Raw genomic sequence first — 21,756 nt, 5'->3', positions numbered from 1 at the left:
TTGAGTGTCGCCCGGGCTGCGGCCTGTCAGCCATTCCAGAGCGGGGAGAAGGAGAGGAGCCAGGACGCCGGCGTGGGACCTCCCGACCAGCACTGGGCTGGAGAAAGCCCCTGGTGAGTACAACTTTCTTTTTTTGGGTGAGCTCGGAGTCCCTTTAAGTGCAAAGACTGAAATTGAGGGTGCACATATTTATTTTCAAATTTGTATTTATTTTTAATAACCATCAAAGGTTTCTGAATGTGGGTCTCAAGTCCAAACTAACCACTTTATGGCTAGGTGCACACTTAGCAGAAATGCAAGCGTTGCGAAAAACGCTGCATTTTTGCCACTAATGGAAGACTATGGGCCGCATGAAAAACGCATATAAAAAACACATGCGTTTTGTACGCATCAAAAATGCACATAATGCATTCTGTATGTGTTTTCATGCGTTTTTATACGCAGTTTTTTATTGTTTTGGGATGTATTTCGGCTTCCTGTTGTCTTCCTAGTCATTTGCATAAAACACAATGTAAAAACGCATTGAAAACGCATACAGAAAGCATTGTATATGCGAACCACAAACGTGTAAAAATGCACGCAAAACGCTAGAAAATAGCATATGTGGGAAAAACCGCAAACGCACAAAAAAACAGCACATGACAGATAACGTTACCGTTCCCGCTCTGTTATGTATGCACTTAGCCTAAAGGTTCCTGGCAGAGTTGCCAACTCATCCCTTTAATTACTGACACATATGAATTATACAGGTTTTGTGGCTAGGTAGATGCAGTTAAGGCACTGATTATGTGCAAATAGCCCCAGAACCTGTATAACTTAGATGTGTCAGTAATTAAAGGGATGAGTTGGCAACACTGGTTCCTGGGCGTGAGACTCTTGCCCAGCACTAAAAGCCACCGCTGTCACGATCCTGCACGCCCCGTCCTTGTGCACTCATCCAATAGTGAATGGTTGCTGCTACCAGCAATCATTCAAATAAAGTTACTAGAAGAAAAAAAAATTGCAAAATGCTTTTTCACGTGTTAAATCCACATGTTACGTGCACCGATGTAACCAATAAACAGAATTAATGAGGAAGCCCTGATGGTGCCGGACTCTTGATCTTCTGGTTCTGACATGGGATTTGGCTTTAGCAGTGTTACATCCTCTGCACAATGAGTGGGCCCCCGTGAACGTGGGTGAAGACAGGTGAGATCTACTTCAATTTACATTGTGTTGCCACATGCAAGTCTGTCCCCTGTTCCATTGAGCTGGGGGCCGAGCCGCCTCTTCTTGTATAGTATCCTTTGTAATCACTTTGGCTTATAGTCTGTGATCAGTATACAGATACAGATATGCTGCTCAGCAGACATTCAAGCAGCCCATTGTGTTTTTTGTACAGTTGAGTTGAGTGGTGGAGGATAAGCAGGAGGAATTCCACGGTTAAGATCTACAGTAGTGGTTAGCTGAAACTCCTTCCTTCCTGAAAATTAAAGGCCTGACCTAGGAGGGCACCTCTGTGTTTGCACATGCTAGACTGTCACCCAAGAAGATCACAAATGGTCACTATGAGTGGTGAGATGCTTTGCCTGATGGTACAGTTTAAAAATGGATAAACTATCCCTGTCTATCAGCAGGTGGCTGTATCCATCCTCATCTGGCATGCAATCCCTTGCTTCAACTGCAGGCAGTACCTGATTTGTGAACAGCTCTGGACTTCCACCGACTACTATCAGTTGAAACCCCTCCACCACTGCAGGACTGCCATCAGCAAACACACCTGCCTATCCCACTGGATTTCCATTCAGCAAATGCCATATTGTTGATGTCTGGTTACTTCTACCTCGACCCCTTCACTTGTTCCTGATACTTCATTATTGTGACTACCTGAATTGACCTTTTGCCTGTCCTTGACCTTTCTTCTTGCCTGCTGACTTGTTCTGTTTGTGGTTCTTTGCTTCCTTCTGACCCAGCATCCTTGAGTCCTCTTACACACTACATGTGATTCCGATTTTAATATGATCCGGTTTTTGGTTCTGATTAAAAAAAGTAGAAGCATGCAATTCTTTTTTTTTAATCGGAATAAAAAATCAGATCGTATAAAAAAATTGGAATCACATGTAGTGTGCAAGAGGCCTGACATTGCTCTTTGTCTTTGTACTGCATACCCGGCTGCATATACCTGTTTATATTTTTGCTTACAAGTATGTATAGCCCCCTGTAGTCTGTCAGCTCCCTCAATGTCTTTCCGATTCCCTCTGTTGTGCCAATCTCAGCCCGGTAAAATTTCCAAATGGGCACAGTCCACAGATAACTGTTCATACGGGGTCTTGGCTCCGCCTCCCTGATTTCTCTGCTACGGCCAGGGGCCACAGAACGTGCTTGCCCAGAATGCTCCCAGCCATGGATGCCCAATGCAGCTTTGAAACAGCGCATGTGCAGTGGCCCACAACCCAGCTGGATATTGGACTTCATAACAGCACAGTGGATTGGCCCAGAAAGACATCGCTGGCAGGGCCAGATTTAGGCCAAGGCCACCTAGGCCATGGCCTAGGGCACCACAGGAGCTAGGGCACCAAAGCAGCAGGCTAAACTGGTGCAGCATTTGCAAGCTTGCAAATGCTGTAATGCAGGAAGATCAGGAGAGCGCCTGACCGCAGTACTGTTCTCTGTTCACGTTTGCATTGTGGCCAGCAGCTATGGACTTAGGCAGCATTGGAGACAGAAAGGAAGAGGAAGCTTCTGCACTGGAGATGAGTGGAGAAATGAGTGACACTGATGGCTGCTGTGGTTTGAAGGCAAGTTGGCTACCAATACTGAAAGGAAGGGTGGGGGTGGGAAAAGGAGGGATTAAGGGAGACTCATCTGGCTACCTATACTGGATTGAAAGGGAGGAGGGGTCATCTGGCTACCTATACAAGAGGGAATGGGGAGAGGTAATCTGGCTACCTATACTGGAGGGAGGGGTCATCTTGCTACCTATACTGAAGGGGGCGGCTTGTGACAGGGGCCTTGGGCGGTAAGGAGTACAAATCCGGCCCTGACAATTATGTCAGTAGGCTTTATAATGGCTACTCTCCCTGTCAAACTCCTCATCAAACAACAATTGGGACATGCTTTCTGTGGCACTTGCTGCTGAGTTTGTATCCGATCTTCTCTTGGCACTCTGTTGGATACTTAAGCCCCATCTACACCATACAATTTTTTGTACGATTCGATTCTGTTTGATTCATTGATTCGATTCAATTCAAACCGCCATGTCCGATCGGGATTCGTTTCAATTCAATTTGCCATTTCAAAACAATGGCAAATCAAATTGAATCCTGATCGGACATGTCAGATTGAATTGAATCTAATCAATAAATCAAATCGAATTGAAACAAATCGGACAAAATTGTTTGGTGTAGATGGGGCTTTTGTTCTGTAAATACAGGACCTTTAGAAGATTTGTCTAGTGGGCTAGGAGGTCTTTGCCTCCTATGTTGTGTCATTTGACCATAGTATTGGGTGGGAGGCCTATGAGTATGATGCTGTATTGGTTGGCTGGAATAATTTTGGTGGTCATAAAGATGGTTACTATAATAGGTTTGTTGAAATAGGGGCCTATATGTTTGCTGATGAAAAGGAATGCGATTGTACCCATAACACTGTGGGTCTGGTTGAGGAGGAGGTGCATGTAGGTTTTTAAATTTAGCAACAGTCTCTAGTATACTGCGCTCAAGGTCTAGATACCTGTCTTGTGGTATAGTGCTTAAAGTGGGAATTAAACTCAAAAAGAACTGAACCCATGGCTCCTTCAATAGGGCTAGGTCTCTATCCCTTCTTTCCATTTGAAAAACTGCCTTCTCTATGGAATCTATCATCTTCTGGTCATATTCTGCCCTTGATAAACCTTTACTCCCTCTTCACACATTGTAATTGTTTCTGTAACAATAAGACACATTACAGCCAGGGATGGTCGTAGTCAGCCAACTTCGCTACACTGGAACTACGTGTAGTTTTACGCAATTACGCTTCACCAAACTACGGCTTCGAAATCAAATATTCGCTTCGTATGCACTCCGTAGGATACGCGTTAAAATACCCAATTACGCGTAGTGCGAAGTGTAGTGTATGCGAAAGCCTATGCCCGTATGCAGAAAATTTTACGCATTAATTCTTCTTTAAATGCTTATACCGGGAACTCTTCTGTGAGCACATTCCCCTTTCCAATGCGTAAATTTGTAAGCATACAATTGCACGCGGAAAATTAGACGCAAGTAACGCATTCGTAGTTCACTACGCAATACACATGTTAACTAGGCATAGTGGGCGTAAGCTACACGTAGCGGTACTTCGCTATGCGTAAATTCGTAAGCGTAGTTTTGAAACTTCACCTATGAACTACAATGTGTAGATGCGAACTACGATGCGTAAATTCACACTGGCGTAGTTTCTGCTCATCCCTGATTACAGCGACTTCATGGGCTAAACTGCATGCTTGGACGGTCTGGAGAGTGCATTGGTATGTTTTCTTCAAAAGCTTGCTGTGATGCAGAAGGTTGTTCCACTGTGGCTTGATCTGTACTCTCCCCGTGTGTCTCTTGTCTTTGTGTGTTTGCCTCAGGAGGTAGACGATCTTCAGTACTGGGTGGGGGAAACAAAAACAGCAATGTGAAATATGTGTATGAAGTAACATCATGCCTTTAGCAATTGAGAAATACATTGTAATGTGCATGGTGCCTGCCGTTCATTCCTACCTATTTATTTTATACTGTTGTGTTTTTTCCTTTCAACTTTTACCATTCCCCATGTGTTTTGTAAATAAATACACCATATATAAAAGTACATGCCTGTCTGTTTTTATACAACAATGAGTGTCCATGACTGTCAACCATTGTCGGAAAGTGAAAACCATGCACCATGTATTGTAGGCTTCAAACCTGACCATACAACTATGGCTACACTACATTATATGCAGTGTACTCGTGTGTAATTTACATATAAAAGCAAATGGTTATTATTTCAACTTCCGGCCTGGTATCTGTATGTGGCTCGAGAAACTGCAGGCTTTCTGTAAACGCATACTGTCGCCGGTTTTTTGATGCGGCACCACTTCGTTGTTCATTTCTCTGTTCCTCCAGCTCTCTCTTGTAATTGTCACAAGCTGATTTCCTTCTGATTCTAAGTTCTTCACCTGCAAAAAAAAACAGTACATAAATGATGATTATTTTCTTTTCGCAGATTTCTGTCCACAGGACAAATATATGCTGCCTTACACTTTGAGTTTAGGCTGGACAAATCTACTATACATAAGATTGTCCTGGATGCAGGAGCATCTGGAGTGAGCTTCCACAGGAATACATGGGAATGCAACATTTCCTTATTTTGGGAGAAACACACTTTCCCCAATTGCCTTGGTGCTGTAGATGGCAAACATGTGAGAATGGAACCCAATATTTTAACTACTGGAGGTTTTTTTTCTATAGTCCTCATGGCTGTGGTCGCAGAGGCGTATCCTAGACCTATGGCAGGCATGGCAAGTGCCATAGGCGCAATACCTGCCCCTAGTAGCTAGAGGGCGCTGTTCTGTGTCTCTTCCAATTTCTGATTGGCTATCTCAGCTGCCCTACAGCTATACATGTCGAGTCCCGGAGTCCCTGTAATGAGAAATGAGGCGCCCTCCTGACACACTGCACAGAATAGCAGCAGCCACCTACATAGAGTTTTCAGCCCCAGCTGCTCTGTTTCCACACAGACAAATTCCTGCATGCTTTGTTCTAGGCCTTGTTCTAGGCCTTGTTCACATCTGCTATGCTGAAAAACGTGTTAAAGCGCGTGGTAAAAAACGCATGCGCTTGTGCGCGCTTTAGTGCACGTTTCTGTGCGTTGCGCTGCGCTTCTTTAAAACACGTTTTGCTTATTGTAGCAGTAGCAGTTGTCAATAAAACTTTGTTTTTCTATGTAAATGTATTTTTTTCTCCAATTAGGGGTAAAAAACGCATGCGCTTCTATGCGCTTAAAAAGCGCATCCATTCCCTTGCATTGATGTGCGCTTTACAGCTAATGCATGCAACCCTATGTTTTTGTAACGCTGCTCAGCGCAGCGCATAGATGTGAACCAGCTACATTTAGTTACATGGGAGCAGGGGGCTTGGGAAACTTTTTTTCTCTGACAGTTAAGATTCACTTTAACTACTGGAACTGCTTGGGGATGTTTCCATTAGTGCAATGCGTTTGCAGCGTAATGTTTCCAATTGCAACCGCCTTGCCTGCTGTATTTTTTCCCCTTAAGCTCCTATCAAGAAAACTGCATAGTAATCAGGCTGCTCTGTGAATTTGTTTCTTCACTATTCAGCAATTCAAAATATTTTCTTGCCCACTTTTTTTTTTTTTTTTTTTGTCTCCAGTGTGCAAAGCATAGTAACCACGCCCTACACCTAACAGATCACGGAATAATAGCGGCAGAATCGCTATAGAGGAAAATTTGAAAAACTTGATTAAATTGCATCAGGATTGCATTTTTCAGTAGAAAACAGTTTAAGGCTCCCTGCACACTGCATGCGATTCCGATTTTTAATCGTTAGTGCATGCTGCGTTTTTTCTGCATTTTTCTGTTGATGGCATTCAGGGAAAATGGGAATCGCAAATCAGATTTGCAGTGTGCAGGGAGCCTAACGTGAATAACGGAATCTGTGTCACACTGCAGCAAAAGTGGATTTGGAATAACGTGCACAATATAATGTCAGTACCACTCTCAAGACACTAATTACTTACTGGCCTCATTCAATACTGTAATGGCTGTCCTGCTTCCTGATGGCCACTTTCACATCAGCAATAAGAAGAGGGGCAGAACTGTGCAGCAGATTGCCGGGGAAAGAGGACACTGTGCTGAGCTGAAGGTGGGGGGAGGAGACTTAGCAGAAGTACAGTGCCCCATCTCCCCATGTGTCCTCTGTGTGTCCCATCTCCCCCATGTCTCTCTCCTGTTTCCCCCATCTCCCCATGTGTCCATCTGTGTGCCCTATCTCTCCCCATGTGTCCTCTGTGTGCTACATCTCCTCTTGTGTCCTTTTGTGTGCTCCCCCCTGCGTGCCTCAGCTCTCCCCTCTAATCTCCTCCTGCCCCCATCCGTGTGTACATCTCCGTGGTGTCTCCCCTTCCCCGCTGCCTCCACTATCCCCGTGTGACTCTGCTTCCCCAGCTATCCCCCTTGTATGTCCTGCCTCTCTCGTGTCTGCAGTGGCAGCGGCTTACCCGATTCATGCTGCTGCGAGGACTGCAGACACCCGACTTCTCCATACACACTTCCTCTACTGCGCGGCTACTGATGACGCAATCAGAGCAAGCTACGCAGTAGAGTAAGCGTATATGGAGAATCTGGGTGTCTGCAGTCCTTGCTGTGTCATGTAGGTAAGTTGCCGCTGCTGCAGACACAAGAGAGGCAGGACATACAAGGGGAATAGCGGGGGGGGGGGGAGCGGAGGCCCACGGGGATAGCGGAGGGATGGGGCACCATGGATACGCACACGCGGAGGGGGGCAGGAGAAGATGAGGCACATGGTTGGAGCCAGGCATAGTGGGGACACAGGAAGGGAATGCACGAAGTGGCAGCTGGTCGCGGTTCGTATCAGCCGCCATTCATAAGTCGGTGATTCCCTGCCTTTGCCGTATAAGACGCAAGACTTTTTCTCCCTATTTTTTGCGTCTTATATGGCAGAAAATACGGTAATTATAATTTTTTTTTTAACTTCTTCTCTTTTCCCATAACCAGGAGTGGTGTGTGGCAGACCCCGGGTGATGACACACTCTGCTGTTTGCCTCCTGCCCCCTGCAAACTCTCCCTGCTTTCTACCCTTTCCTCCCTCTTCGAGGCTTGGTCTCCTCCTCTTAACTCTCCTGACCACAGATAACGATACAGAGGAGATGGGCAGTGTTTCATTGCATTTGGAGGCCCCTCTACCCATATTAGCATCAACAGAATTCTATACTATACCCCGTTGACGACTGGCTTGTTCTGATGTATGGTTTATCTGACGGGATTGAAAGACAAGATTTATTTCTCAGGTACCGAGTATACTACCCCAGATGGTGTTTTGGTTATATTTGTTTCTTTTCGGAAAAGATGCCTGAATTTATCTCCATATCTCTTATATTTGTCATAATGCTAGGATGCAGTCATGTACAAATTATTCTTAGGAGAGATATACAGAATGAGGAATTGGTGTGTCTATAGATATTATTATTTATTGTATTTATAAAGCAACAACATATTACACTGCGCTGCACAACAGATAAGTGGGTTAACCCAGAGGCGGTGCCAGGGATGAGCGTTCTGGAGCTATAGCACCCCCAAAATACAGTGTAGCTCGGGCATAGCACCTGCACAGGTCTCGGCGCCTGGGAGGAGCAACAAGCACAGAGGGGGAGCGGGGAGGCAGAGCACAATGGAGCATTTAACTCACCCTCCTGGGCTGGCTGGGACAAGGCACAAGCTATACTACCCTGCAGTCATGTGATGAATGGTGTCCTGCAGCTTTGGAGACCAGGATGCCGAAGAGGTAGATAAAAGTATCGCATGTTCCTCGTTTTGGTCAGGAGGGAGAGTTAATCGCTCTGCGGCACTCTGCATTAGGGGCTCTGGCTGCCTATAATGTGTGGGGGTCAGGGAGGGAGGGGGGCACCTATACCTGGCTACCTATACTGGGGGCACTTATGCCTGGCTACTTTTACTGGGGCACCCATGCTTAGCCACCTATACTGGGGCACCTATATTCGGCTACCTATACTGGGAGCACCTATGCCTAGCTACCTATACTGGGGGCACCAATGCCTCTATACCTATACTAGGTGGCACCTATACCTGGCTACCTATATTGGGGGCACCCGGGCACCCATACCTGGTTACCTACTCAGGGGCCAGGGACATGGCACACACCATGCTGATATTTCACCTAATCCGCCATGCAGCGTTGTCCAACCTCCTGTCTGCTCAGCTCTCCTTCTAGCATTCGACATCTGTTCCTGCATCATGTGATTACACGAGTGGAGGAAGAGGTGCTAGCACAAGGGGAGAGCTTAGTGGAGACAGGAGGTCGGACAACGCTGGACTCCAGTGTGCAGGTGAGATATCAGCAGCACGTCTTTCACACATAAAATATCCTGCATTCATTGCCACAGCGGGGGGAGCCAAGCACAGCAGGCATGGTCGGCTGCACAGAACTCTGCACCGAGTATCACCCTATCACCATGGTGACACCTGAGGCGGCCATCCCCTTCCGCTTCCTCCTAGGTACGCCACTGGTGCCCATACACTCATTAAGATTGAATCTGCTGGAGATTTCTGCAGCAACATACCTGCCAGATCAAATCTTGATCAAGTTCCATCCAAAATCAAAACTAGTGATCACTCTTGATGGTAAGGTCTCCATTGAGACAACCCCCACCCCGTCTCTCTCGCTCTCTCTGTAAAATGTGCTCTCTCGCACCCATGCAGAGTGTTTGCAGCGAAGCGCACTCACCTGGGACACTCACCTCAGCTGGGATGGAGACAGGAGGAGCGCACCAGCAGAGAGGCAATAAATAGCAGGAAATAACTGTTACAATACCAGTTGTAAAAGGGTACAAATGAATATGTACAAAACTGACAGTTCTAATATACAGGTCAACGGAGATAATATATGGATGCGGTCATTGGGCTTGATTCAATAAACCATGATAACTCGTATGACGGACGGTTTTGCATGATAATTCGTGATCGTGCGCAAAAGTGAAAATGCGCGTGAAAACAGACGTGATATGAGTTTTCACGGTTTAGTGAATTAAGCCCCTAGTGGATATTTTACATTGTGAGTATAGCAGTCAGTAATGATGTGACAGCGCTCCTCTTCCTTTCTACAATTCAAAAAATAGACAACCGCACATAGTGCATTACTGTAATCACAGAATACAAGTCCCCCGCACGTGCATATGTGCTCAAATGTGCATCAATCGTGGTCTCTACAGCCCCTCCACACTAGCAGCTCACCAGATGGACACCACCTCACAGTCCAGGTGGGTCTAGCGCTTAGCCTTTAGAGCGGCCAACTCCAATAACAGCTTCCACAACTCCTTTGTTCACAGTTAGATAATCCGTATTTAATGATTAGTTCCACATGTAAAAGATAGTATAAAAGCACACATAGCGTAAAACAGTTTAGCTAAAAATTATGGCCTGCGCAATATCAACGCACTCACGTATATAGGAGGATATCAGGCATCTCGGGCATTGCAGCCCAACAGTAAAGCTCCTCTGCTGGCGGTGTCGGTGTCCCGATTTCCCTGCTTCTCGTAGCAGCCTGTCTCCTGACCATCCGCGTTTCCACCTAGCTCCCAGTGACGTCAGCGCTCCTGGTCACGCCCAACGCGTTTCGTCCAATGGACTCATCAGGGGCTGATGTCACTAGGGCGCCGACGTCTCTTATACCCGGGGCTAGCCTTAGTGCGCAATCCATGGGCGCCTAGGGCGCACTGCATATTCACATCCCCTCGTTCCTGACTCTTACGTCATCAGTGGCCGTCTGGAACGCTATTGTTCCGGCCCTCACTAGTGACTTGGGGCTCTGGTCTGAGTTAGTGCCATCTTGTGGCCGATCCACTAACTTCCACTAGTTTAGCTGAAACTGATTTCAATCTAAGTTAGTGCCATCTTGTGGCCACTTGGCTAACTTCCTTATAGATTCTACTTATTAAGCTAGACCTGCCTTGAAATGCCTCGTGGAGATAATGGACAGTATGTAAATTAGAGATGGGAATAAAAAATTGTTTGTAAAGTGAGTATAGCGACACTCAAATGAATGAGTGCTCCTGCCTGTAACCTGTTTAGTAAGAATGTAAGCACAGTGTAACAGCTTACAATGTACATATTTGAGGCGACAAGCCTGCATTATAAAAAGAGTGTGAGATAAATTGTTTAAGTATACAACATTATTGATCAGGCCCTTTTTTTATTTTTTTTATTTTAAAGTGGACCTGAACCTTTCATGGGACAGAAGGGAAACCTAAAGAAATGCACTCTGTATGTATTTAGAGAGTTTAACCTGTCGAAATCCCCCTCATCTGTGACTAATCACGAGGAGTGTAATTTGATCTCTCAGCTGTGTCAGCTGGCTGCCTCGGCAGATCAGCTAATTTGAGGGCTGGTGCACACCGAGCGGCTTCTTGGGCTTTTCTGCAGCCGCTTGCGGCTGCGGATACGCTTGGTCAATGTATCTCAAAGGGGTGGGTCACACCAGAGCGGGAGGCGTTTTGCTGAAACGCATACTCCCAGGGTGAGGAATTTTTTGGATTGCGGATGCGTTTCTTCCTCCAATGTAAAGTATAGGAAAAACGCAAACCGCTCTGAAAAACAGCAGTTCAGAGCGTTTTTTCAGTAACCGCTTTACTGTAACAATATATGAAATCTACTAAAAACGCTTCCCAAAACCGCAAAATGCTAGCTTAAACGCTACAAAAAAATAAGAAAAAGCGTTTTAAAATCTGCTAGCATTTTGCAGATTTGCTAGTGGGTTTTGGTGTGCACCGGGCCTAACACAGGATGTTAACCCTATGTCTGCTTCCATGAAAGCAGGAGGTAGACACACTGCCGATATATTGCAGGATTTGTATCAGCTGTAACAAAGAAATATTATTATGCTTTTGCTTATCTTTTAGGGCCCGTTTCCACTATAGCGAATCCGCATGCGGGCACTGCACGCGGATTCGTATAGGTAATGTAAGTGGATGGGGCTGTTTCCACTTGTGCGGCTGCGGCAGCGTTTTTTGGTGCGGCAGAAATCTGCACGGCAGGGCCGTCAGATTTCGCCTGCAGAAGGAATGTGCGCGAATCGCCGCTAATGTAACTAATAGGGAAATCGCATGCGGGGTGACCATGCGTTTTTTGACGCGAAATCGCATGCGATTTCGCATAGGTATTAATGTTATTTCACTCAGGCAGTGACATGGTTAAAATCGCATACAGCCTTACCTATGCGGAATCGCATGCGAAATCGCGGCAAAAACGCATGCGGAATCGCACCCGCATGCGATTTTGTCCGCGGTGGAATGCAGGCGATTCCGCACCGCACTAGTGGAAACGAGCCCTTAGAGCAGAAACGAAATTCTGAGGTCAGGTCTGTTTAGTTACAAATGTATTACGTTTTCTCCAAGCACCTTTCAGGTGTACTTTAGTAGTAGTGTGATAAGGGTTAATTTACAATGCTGGCTTAGCCTGTAAGACTTGTTTTCACACCCCTTCCTTATTTCTAGCTGCATATAGATAACACAGCTAGCTGAGCGGGCGGAGCACTCATCATCCAGACTCCAGCTGGCTCGTATTTGTGAAGGCATCCAGGAGCCACCTCATGTGCCTACATGCTGCACTTTGGCACTAGCAATAAAATACCTGAAGAGCTGTAGTGAGAAGAGAAGAGCAGAGGAGTGACTAGAAGTGACAGAGCTGCAATATGGTTTTCAGGTATGATAGTTTTTTCTTTATATTGTTTTGACATTTCATCAGAGGCGTATCTAGAGGGGTGCAGGCATGGCTTGTTCCACGGGCGCCACAGCACCATGGGCTCCATGTTTGCCCTGTGCTGTGCCGCCATGCCTGCTCCTGTGTGGCATCGCCCTGCCTGCCTCCATGTCATTCAGACCTCAGATCAGATTAACTCTTATCTGGGGAACATGACTTAACTTATACATGTAGGGCGCACTTGGCTTAGTGTTAGAAAAGAGGACAGAGAGTGAATAACTAATAAAATTAAAAAAGTAACCTCAGAAATATCCTGAGCCTAAACACAAAAGCAACCATAACACATGTATGCAAGAAAGGATGTTGTTTTTAGAAGGGAAGGGGGGCGCAATTTCAGTGTTTGCCATAGGCGCTATATTACCCAGATACGCCCCTGCATTTCATGCTATGCATAACTTTGTGCCATTGTATTCTGAATGTCACTTATTATTATTATTCTGTGCAAGGTCCGTTATAGAGGCTTGGCACACGCATGCTGGAAAACAGTCTTCTTTCAGAACAACTGGCTTGTTCTGATGTATGGTTTATCTGACGTGATTGAAAGACAAGATTTATTTCCCTAGTACCGAGTATACTACCCCAGATTTACAAGTAAATCGCGATGCTCGTTTACCACTACTGTGCGTAGTTTTTTTTACCTGCAAGCAAGCATCAGGCTGCGCAATTATCGACGTGATCGTGCGCAATCTTGGTTTGTGGAAATTTCTGTTTGCGGGTACGCACCGCAGTGCAATCGCGGGCGTATGCACAGGCAGCAGTGGAAAAGGGCTCAAAGTCCCCTACTTACAAACGACTCGCATTACAATGTTTCAGAGATAAAAACAACGTAAAATATACAGTTTTTTATTACATATTTTTGTTGTTAAATGTTACAGTATCGTGTAAACTGTTGTAAGTAGTTCAAAACACTATAAAAGCCCTTTGTAGTTTTAACCACTTTAGGGTCCTTTCCCACCGGGCCAATGCAGTGGAGTATTTTTACTGTACCACACTGATGCAGTTTTTTGCATTGTGCATGCGCAAAAGCATATTTTAACAATTTTGCTTCCGTGCACGTCATCGATTGGCCAGCAGGAAGTGAACCTAACTTCCCCCTTGGCCAGCTGCCAGATGGGTATTACCGCATATTAACACGGTAATTCCCGAAGGCCTGTTTTTGGCGGTCAGACAGCCGGCAGTCTGAAATCGGCCTCAAACACACATTGAAAACAACCAAAAAATATGGTTTATACTATACATCCAGATCCAGACTTGTCTGAAAGTAAATCATTTATGCACGTTTTACTATGTTTAACACAGGGCTCAACTTACAAACAAATTTAACTTACAAACAATCTCCCAGAACGGAACCTGTTTGTAAGTAGGGCACTGCCTGTATTGTGTCGATTGCATGTGTTATTGAATCCAAGCTGAGGTAACAGATTTGGAGGTTGTTTCACTAAACAGTGCTATTTCATAACCCGCATACGACGTAACTCTGCACGCGCTATACAGTAGAATGCGTGTTAATTTGATAGCAGTCAGTAGTGAAACAATAAAGAGTTTTGGTTTGGAATTAGGTCATTGTGCGCATAATTAATTGATTGTGCATCGATAATTCATTGTGCGCATAATTTATTATGCGGAGTGTGTAATAAAATTCCCAATGTTTCTAATTGAATTATTCAGTGCTTGTATACATTCTGCTGTTTTTGCATTGTTCAATGTTCTTTTGCTTTGGTTGCAATGGAGCAGGAGCAGATATGTAGCCCCCATAATAGAGGCCAGCCACTGAGGCACAGCTTCAGAACAGAAAAAAAAATTGAAGGAGGGGGGGGGGGGGCAACTTGGGGTCCAGCAGTGCAGAACTCAGGGGCCCTGGGCCAATTGTCCCCTTTACCTCTATGGTAGCACCAGCACATACCATGTCCCAGCTTTACAGTGTCCCCATCAGTGTGCTGCAGCTTCACAGCGTCCCCATCAGTGTGCTGCAGCTTCACAGTGTCCCCAGCAGTGTGCTGCAGCTTCACAGCATCCCCAGCAGTGTGCTGCAGCTTCACAGCATCCCCAGCAGTGTACTGCAGCGCCACAGTGTCCCCAGCAGTGTGCTGCAGCTTCACAGCGTCCCCAGCAGAGTGCTGCAGCTTCACAGTGTCCCTATGAGTGTGCTGAAGCTTCAGTGTCCCCAGCAGTGTGCTGCAGCTTCACAATGTCACCATCAGTGTGCTGAAGCTTCACAGTGTCCCCAGCAGTGTACTGCAGCTTCACAGTGTCCCCAGCAGTTTGCTGCAGCTTCACAGTGTCCCCAGCAGTTTGCTGCAGCTTCACAGTGTCCCCAGCAGTGTGCTGCAGCTTCGCAGTGTCCCCAGCAGTGTGTTGCAGCTTCACAGTGTCCCCAGCAGTGTGATGCAGCTTCACAGTGTCCCCAGCAGAGTACTGCAGCTTCACAGTGTCCCCAGCAGTGTGCTGCATCTTCACAGTGTCCCCAGCAGTGTGCTGCAGCTTCACAGTGTCCCCAGCAGTGTGCTGCAGCTTTGCAGTGTCCCCAGCAGTGTGTTGCAGCTTCACAGTGTCCCCAGCAGTGTGTTGCAGCTTCACAGTGTCCCCAGCAGAGTGCTGCAGCTTCACAGTGTCCCGAGCAGAGTACTGCAGCTTCACAGTGTCCCCAGCAGTGTGCTGCAGCTTCACAGTGTCCCCAGCAGTGTACTGCAGCTTCACAGTGTCCCCAGCAGTGTGCTGCAGCTTCACAGTGTCCCCAGCAGTGTGCTGCAGCTTCACAGTGTCCCCAGCAGTGTGCTGCAGCTTCACAGTGTCCCCAGCAGTGTGCTGCAGCTTCACAGTGTCCCCAGCAGTGTGCTGCAGCTTCACAGTGTCCCCAGCAGAGTGCTGCAGCTTCACAGTGTCCCCAGCAGAGTGCTGCAGCTTCACAGTGTCCCCAGCAGTGTGCTGCAGCTTCACAGTGTCCCCAGCAGTGTGCTGCAGCTTCACAGTGTCCCCAGCAGTGTGCTGCAGCTTCACAGTGTCCCCAGCAGTGTGCTGCAGCTTCACAGTGTCCCCAGCAGTGTGCTGCAGCTTCACAGTGTCCCCAGCAGTGTGCTGCAGCTTCACAGTGTCCCCAGCAGTGTGCTGCAGCTTCACAGTGTCCCCAGCAGTGTGCTGCAGCTTCACAGTGTCCCCAGCAGTGTGCTGCAGCTTCACAGTGTCCCCAGCAGTGTGCTGCAGCTTCACAGTGTCCCCAGCAGTGTGCTGCAGCTTCACAGTGTCCCCAGCAGTGTGCTGCAGCTTCACAGTGTCCCCAGCAGTGTGCTGCAGCTTCACAGTGTCCCCAGCAGTGTGCTGCAGCTTCACAGTGTCCCCAGCAGTGTGCTGCAGCTTCACAGTGTCCCCAGCAGTGTGCTGCAGCTTCACAGTGTCCCCAGCAGTGTGCTGCAGCTTCACAGTGTCCCCAGCAGTGTGCTGCAGCTTCACAGTGTCCCCAGCAGTGTGCTGCAGCTTCACAGTGTCCCCAGCAGTGTGCTGCAGCTTCACAGTGTCCCCAGCAGTGTGCTGCAGCTTCACAGTGTCCCCAGCAGTGTGCTGCAGCTTCACAGTGTCCCCAGCAGTGTGCTGCAGCTTCACAGTGTCCCCAGCAGTGTGCTGCAGCTTCACAGTGTCCCCAGCAGTGTGCTGCAGCTTCACAATGTCCCCAGCAGTGTGCTGCAGCTTCACAGTGTCCCCAGCAGTGTGCTGCAGCTTCACAGTGTCCCCAGCAGAGTGCTGCAGCTTCACAGTGTCCCCAGCAGAGTGCTGAAGCTTCAGTGTCCCCAGCAGAGTGCTGCAGCTTCACAGTGTCCCCAGCAGTTTACTGCTGCTTCACACTGTCCCCAGCAGTGTGCTGCAGCTTCACAGTGTCTCCAGCAGAGTGCTGCTGCTTCACAGTGTCCCCAGCAGTGTGCTGCAGCGTCACAGCATCACCAGCAGTGTGCTGCAGCTTTGCAGTGTCCCTATCAGTGTGCTGCAGCTTCACAGTGTCCCCAGCAGTGTGCTGCAGCTTCGCAGTGTCCCTATCAGTGTGCTGCAGCTTTATTGTCCCCAGCAGTGTGCTGCAGCTTTGCAGTGTCCCCAGCAGTGTGCTGCAGCTTCGCAGTGTCCCCAGCAGTGTGCTGCAGCTTTATTGTCCCCAGCAGTGTGCTGCAGCTTCGCAGTGTCCCCAGCAGTGTGCTGCAGCTTCGCAGTGTCCCCAGCAGTGTGCTGCAGCTTCGCAGTGTCCCCAGCAGTGTGCTGCAGCTTCTCTTACATTAAACGTTTGTGTCAGCAATCGCATTTGATTAACTATACCATCTAAGTTCACAGTATGCATTCATACCACACCCATTACACAGTACGCAACACAAGTCACACTACACAGTATCCACATGTTACATTGCCTACAGCGATATACAATCAATAAACTTTATGGTTGCTTGGCATAGTACATATGACCAACACAATTTAATTACTACTTAATAAAAAACAATGAAAAATACACATAGGCCAAAAACAGCTGAAAAATGTCAAGGACACATACAAACAAATAACACTTGCGCAGTCTCAAACTATTCTGAAGCAAGTGTTGTTGAGCAAAGCTTATATAAGCCAAAAACAGCTGACAAATGTTAACATTGCGCGCATAATCTTCTATGCGCTCAAAGTAATACGCGCTATGTAGTTCCAGTTGTAAAACATATTCCCAGCGTACGCTGTGCAGTTGTAATGCGCACTGTGTAGTTTTACTGTGCATAAAGGTTTACGCACACAATCAGGCCCGTTTATAGGGCCATGCGGGGCATGCTGCCGCCTGGGGCGCGGTTGGGAGGGGGGTGCTGTAATGGAGGGGGGAGCCGGAGCCGCGGGGAGGGCAGCCTGACCTCTCCCTCCCTCTCCTGGTCCGCCCTCCATGCTTCCCCCTCAGATGCAGAGCGAGCAGCCAGGAAGCGCTGTTTACAACTAACCTCCCTGGCTCCAAGCGCTGCTCTCTCGCCGCCTGTCTCCTCTCTGTATACATGCTGATACACACGCTGCTTCCTGTTTAGCCGGAAGCAGCGTGTGTATCAGCGTGTAGGCAGATAGGAGAAGACCGGTGGCGAGAGAGCAGCGCTTGGAGCCAGGGAGGTGAGTTGTAAACAGCGCTTCCTGGCTGCTCGCTCTGCATCTGAGGGGGGAGCACGGAGGGCGGCCCAGGAGAGGGAGGGAGAGGTCGGGCTGCCCTCCGCGCGGCTCCGGCTCCCCCCTCCATTATAGGGGACAGCTACCTATCTAACCTATACTGGGGGGCACCTACCTAATCTAACCTACACTGGGGGGCAGCTACATATCTAACCGATACTGGGGGTCACCTACCTAATCTAACCTACACTGGGGGGCAGCTACATATCTAACCTATACTGGGGGGCAGCTACCTATGTAACCTATACTGGGGGGCAGCTACCTATGTAACCTATACTGGGGGGCAGCTACCTAATCTAACCTACACTGGGGGGCAGCTACCTAATCTAACCTACACTGGGGGGCAGCTACCTATCTAACCTACACTGGGGGGCAGCTACCTATCTAATCTACACTGGGAGGCAGCTACCTATCTAACCTACACTGGGGGGCAGCTACCTATCTAACCTACACTGGGGGGCAGCTACCTAATCTAATCTACGCTGGGGGGCAGCTACCTATCTAACCTATACTGGGGGGCACCTACCTAATCTAACCTACACTGGAGGCAGCTACCTATCTAACCTATACTGGGGGGCACCTACCTAATCTAACCTACACTGGGGGCAGCTACCTATCTAACCTACACTGGGGGGCAGCTACCTATCTAAACTATACTGGGGGGCAGCTACCTAATCTAATCTATGCTGGGGGGCAGCTACCTATCTAACCTATACTGGGGGGCACCTACCTAATCTAACCTATACTGGGGGGCACCTACCTAATCTAACCTACACTGGGGGCAGCTACCTATCTAACCTACACTGGGGGGCAGCTACCTATCTAACCTATACTGGGGGGTAGCTACCTATCTGACCTACACTGGGGGGCAGCTACCTATCTAACCTACACTGGGGGGCAGCTACCTAATCTAATCTACGCTGGGGGGCAGTTACCTATCTAACCTATACTGGGGGGCACCAATCTAATCTAACCTACACTGGGGGCAGCTACCTATCTAACCTACTCTGGGGGGCAGCTACCTATCTAACCTATACTGGGGGGCACCTACCTAATCTAACCTACACTGGGGGGCAGCTACCTATCTAACCTATACTGGGGGGCAGCTACCTATCTAACCTATACTGGGGGGCACCTACCTAATCTAACCTACACTGGGGGCAGCTACCTATCTAACCTACACTGGGGGGCAGCTACCTATCTAACCTATACTGGGGGGCAGCTACCTATCTAACCTATACTGGGGGGCACCTACCTAATCTAACCTACACTGGGGGGCAGCTACCTATCTAACCTATACTGGGGGGCAGCTACCTAATCTATCCTACGCTGGGGGGCAGCTACCTATCTAACCTATACTGGGGGGCACCTACCTAATCTAATCTACACTGGGGGGCAGCTACCTATCTAACCTATACTGGGGGGCACCTACCTAATCTAAACTAAACTGGGGGGCAGCTACCTATCTAACCTATACTGGGGGCAGCTACCTATCTAACCTACACTGGGGGGCACCTGCCTAATCTAACCTCCACTGGGGGGCAGCTACCTATCTAACCTACACTGGGGGGCAGCTACCTATCTAACCTATACTGGGGGGCAACTACCTAATCTAACCTACGCTGGGGGGCAGCTACCTATCTAACCTATACTGGGGGGCACCTGCCTAATCTAACCTACACTGGGGGGCAGCTACCTATCTAACCTACACTGGGGGGCAGCTACCTAATCTAACCTATACTCGGGGGCAGTTACCTAATCTAACCTATACTCGGGGGCAGTTACCTAATCTAACCTATACTGGGGGGCAGCTACCTAACTTATACTAGGGGGCACCTACCTAACCTATACTGGGGGCAGCTACCTAATCTAACCTATACTGGGGGGGGGCAGCTACCTATACTGGGGGGCACCTGTCTAATCTAGCATATACTAGGGGGCACCTACCTAATCTAACATATACTGGGGGGCAGCTACCTATCTAACCTACACTGGGGGGCAGCTACCTATCTAACCTATACTGGGGGGCACCTACCTAATCTAACCTACACTGGGGGGCAGCTACCTATCTAACCTACACTGGGGGGCAGTTACCTATCTAACCTACACTGGGGGGCAGCTACCTATCTAACCTACACTGGGGGGCAGCTACCTATCTAACCTACACTGGGGGGCAGCTACCTATCTAACCTATACTGGGGGGGGGCACCTACCTAATCTAACCTACAATGGGGGGCAGCTACCTATATAACCTACACTGGGGGGCACCTACCTATCTAACCTATACTGGGGGGCACCTACCTAATCTAACCTACACTGGGGGGCAGCTACCTATCTAACCTACACTGGGGGGCAGCTACCTATCTAACCTACACTGGGGGGCAGCTACCTATCTAACCTATACTGGGGGGCAGCTACCTATCTAACCTACACTGGGGGCAGCTACCTATCTAACCTACACTGGGGGGCAGCTACCTATCTAACCTACACTGGGGGGCAGCTACCTATCTAACCTATACTGGGGGGCAGCTACCTAATCTAATCTACGCTGGGGGGCAGCTACCTATCTAACCTATACCGGGGGGCACCTACCTAATCTAACCTACACTGGGGGGCAGCTACCTATCTAACCTACACTGGGGGGCAGCTACCTATCTAACCTATACTGGGGGGCAGCTACCTATCTAATCTATACTGGGGGGCAGCTACCTAATCTAACCTACACTGGGGGGCAGCTACCTATCTAACCTATACTGGGGGGCAGCTACCTAATCTAGCCTACGCTGGGGGGCAGCTACCTATCTAACCTATACTGGGGGGCACCTACCTAATCTAACCTACACTGGGGGGGCAGCTACCTATCTAACCTACACTGGGGGGCAGCTACCTATCTAACCTATACTGGGGGGCACCTACCTAATCTAACCTAAACTGGAGGGCAGCTACCTAATCTAACCTACACTGGGGGGCAGCTACCTATCTAACCTATACTGGGGGGCACCTACCTAATCTAACCTACACTGTGGGGCAGCTACCTATCTAACCTACACTGGGAGGCAGCTACCTATCTAACCTACACTGGAGGCAGCTACCTATCTAACCTATACTGGGGGCAGCTACCTATCTAGCCTATACTGGGGGGAAGCTACCTATCTAACCTATACTGGGGGGCACCTGCCTAATCTAACCTACACTGGGGGGCAGCTACCTATCTAACCTATACTGGGGGGCAGATACCTAATCTAACCTACGCTGGGGGCAGCTACCTATCTAATGTATACTGGGGGGCAGCTACCTAATCTAACCTATACTGGGGGGCAGCTACCTAATCTAACCTATACTGGGGGGCAGCTACCTAACCTATACTGGGGGGCAGCTACCTAACCTATACTGGGGGGCACCTACCTAACCTATGCTGGGGGGGCAGCTACCTAATCTAACCTATACAGGGGGGGGGGAGCTACCTATACTGGGGGGCACCTGTCTAATCTAGCCTATACTGGGGGGCAGCTACCTAATCTAACCTATACTAAGGGGCACCTACCTATCTAACCTATACCGGGGGCAGCTACCTATCTAACTTATACTGGGGGCACTTATCTAACCTGAATTGGGGGCACCTACCTACCTATCTAGCCTATACAGGTGGCAACTATACTGTCTACCTATATTGCAGGCACCTACCTAAATAACCTATACTGGGGGCACCTACCTATCTAACCTATGCTGGGGGCAACTATCCTGGCTACCTATATTAGAGGCACCCACCTAGCTAACCTGTACTGGGGCACCTACCTATTTAACTTATACCGGGGGCGCCTGCCTACCTAACCTATACTGGGGGCAACTATACTGGCTACCTATACTGGAGGCACCTACCTGGCTAACCTATAGCGGGGGCAACTATACTGGCTCACCTATGCCTGGCTACCTATACTGGGGTACCTATTCTTGTCTACCTATACTGGGGGGACCTATACTAAGTGCAACTAGACCTGGCTAACCTATACTGAGGGCACCCACACCTTGCTCCGGGGGGGGGGGCACAATTTTTACACCCTCGCCCTGAGTGCATATTAGCCTAG

General features: G+C 48.4%; 1 protein-coding gene across 1 annotated transcript in view; it reads left to right on the top strand.

Moving 5' to 3' along the window:
- The first annotated feature begins 12,368 nt into the window (after window positions 1-12,368).
- The window catches only part of LOC137541184 (NXPE family member 4-like), a 128,519-nt gene continuing 119,131 nt past the window's right edge, over window positions 12,369-21,756 (top strand). Inside the window, exon 1 of the mRNA XM_068262357.1 lies at window positions 12,369-12,451. Coding sequence (XP_068118458.1) covers window positions 12,441-12,451 — 11 coding nt within the window. The 5' untranslated portion in view covers window positions 12,369-12,440. The remainder of the gene's footprint in view (window positions 12,452-21,756) is intronic.

Source organism: Hyperolius riggenbachi, chromosome 12, assembly GCF_040937935.1.
Source record: "Hyperolius riggenbachi isolate aHypRig1 chromosome 12, aHypRig1.pri, whole genome shotgun sequence".
Taxonomy (NCBI): domain Eukaryota; kingdom Metazoa; phylum Chordata; class Amphibia; order Anura; family Hyperoliidae; genus Hyperolius; species Hyperolius riggenbachi.
The sequence above is the reverse complement of the archived record's forward strand: the minus strand, read 5'-3'. Positions and strand labels throughout refer to the sequence as shown.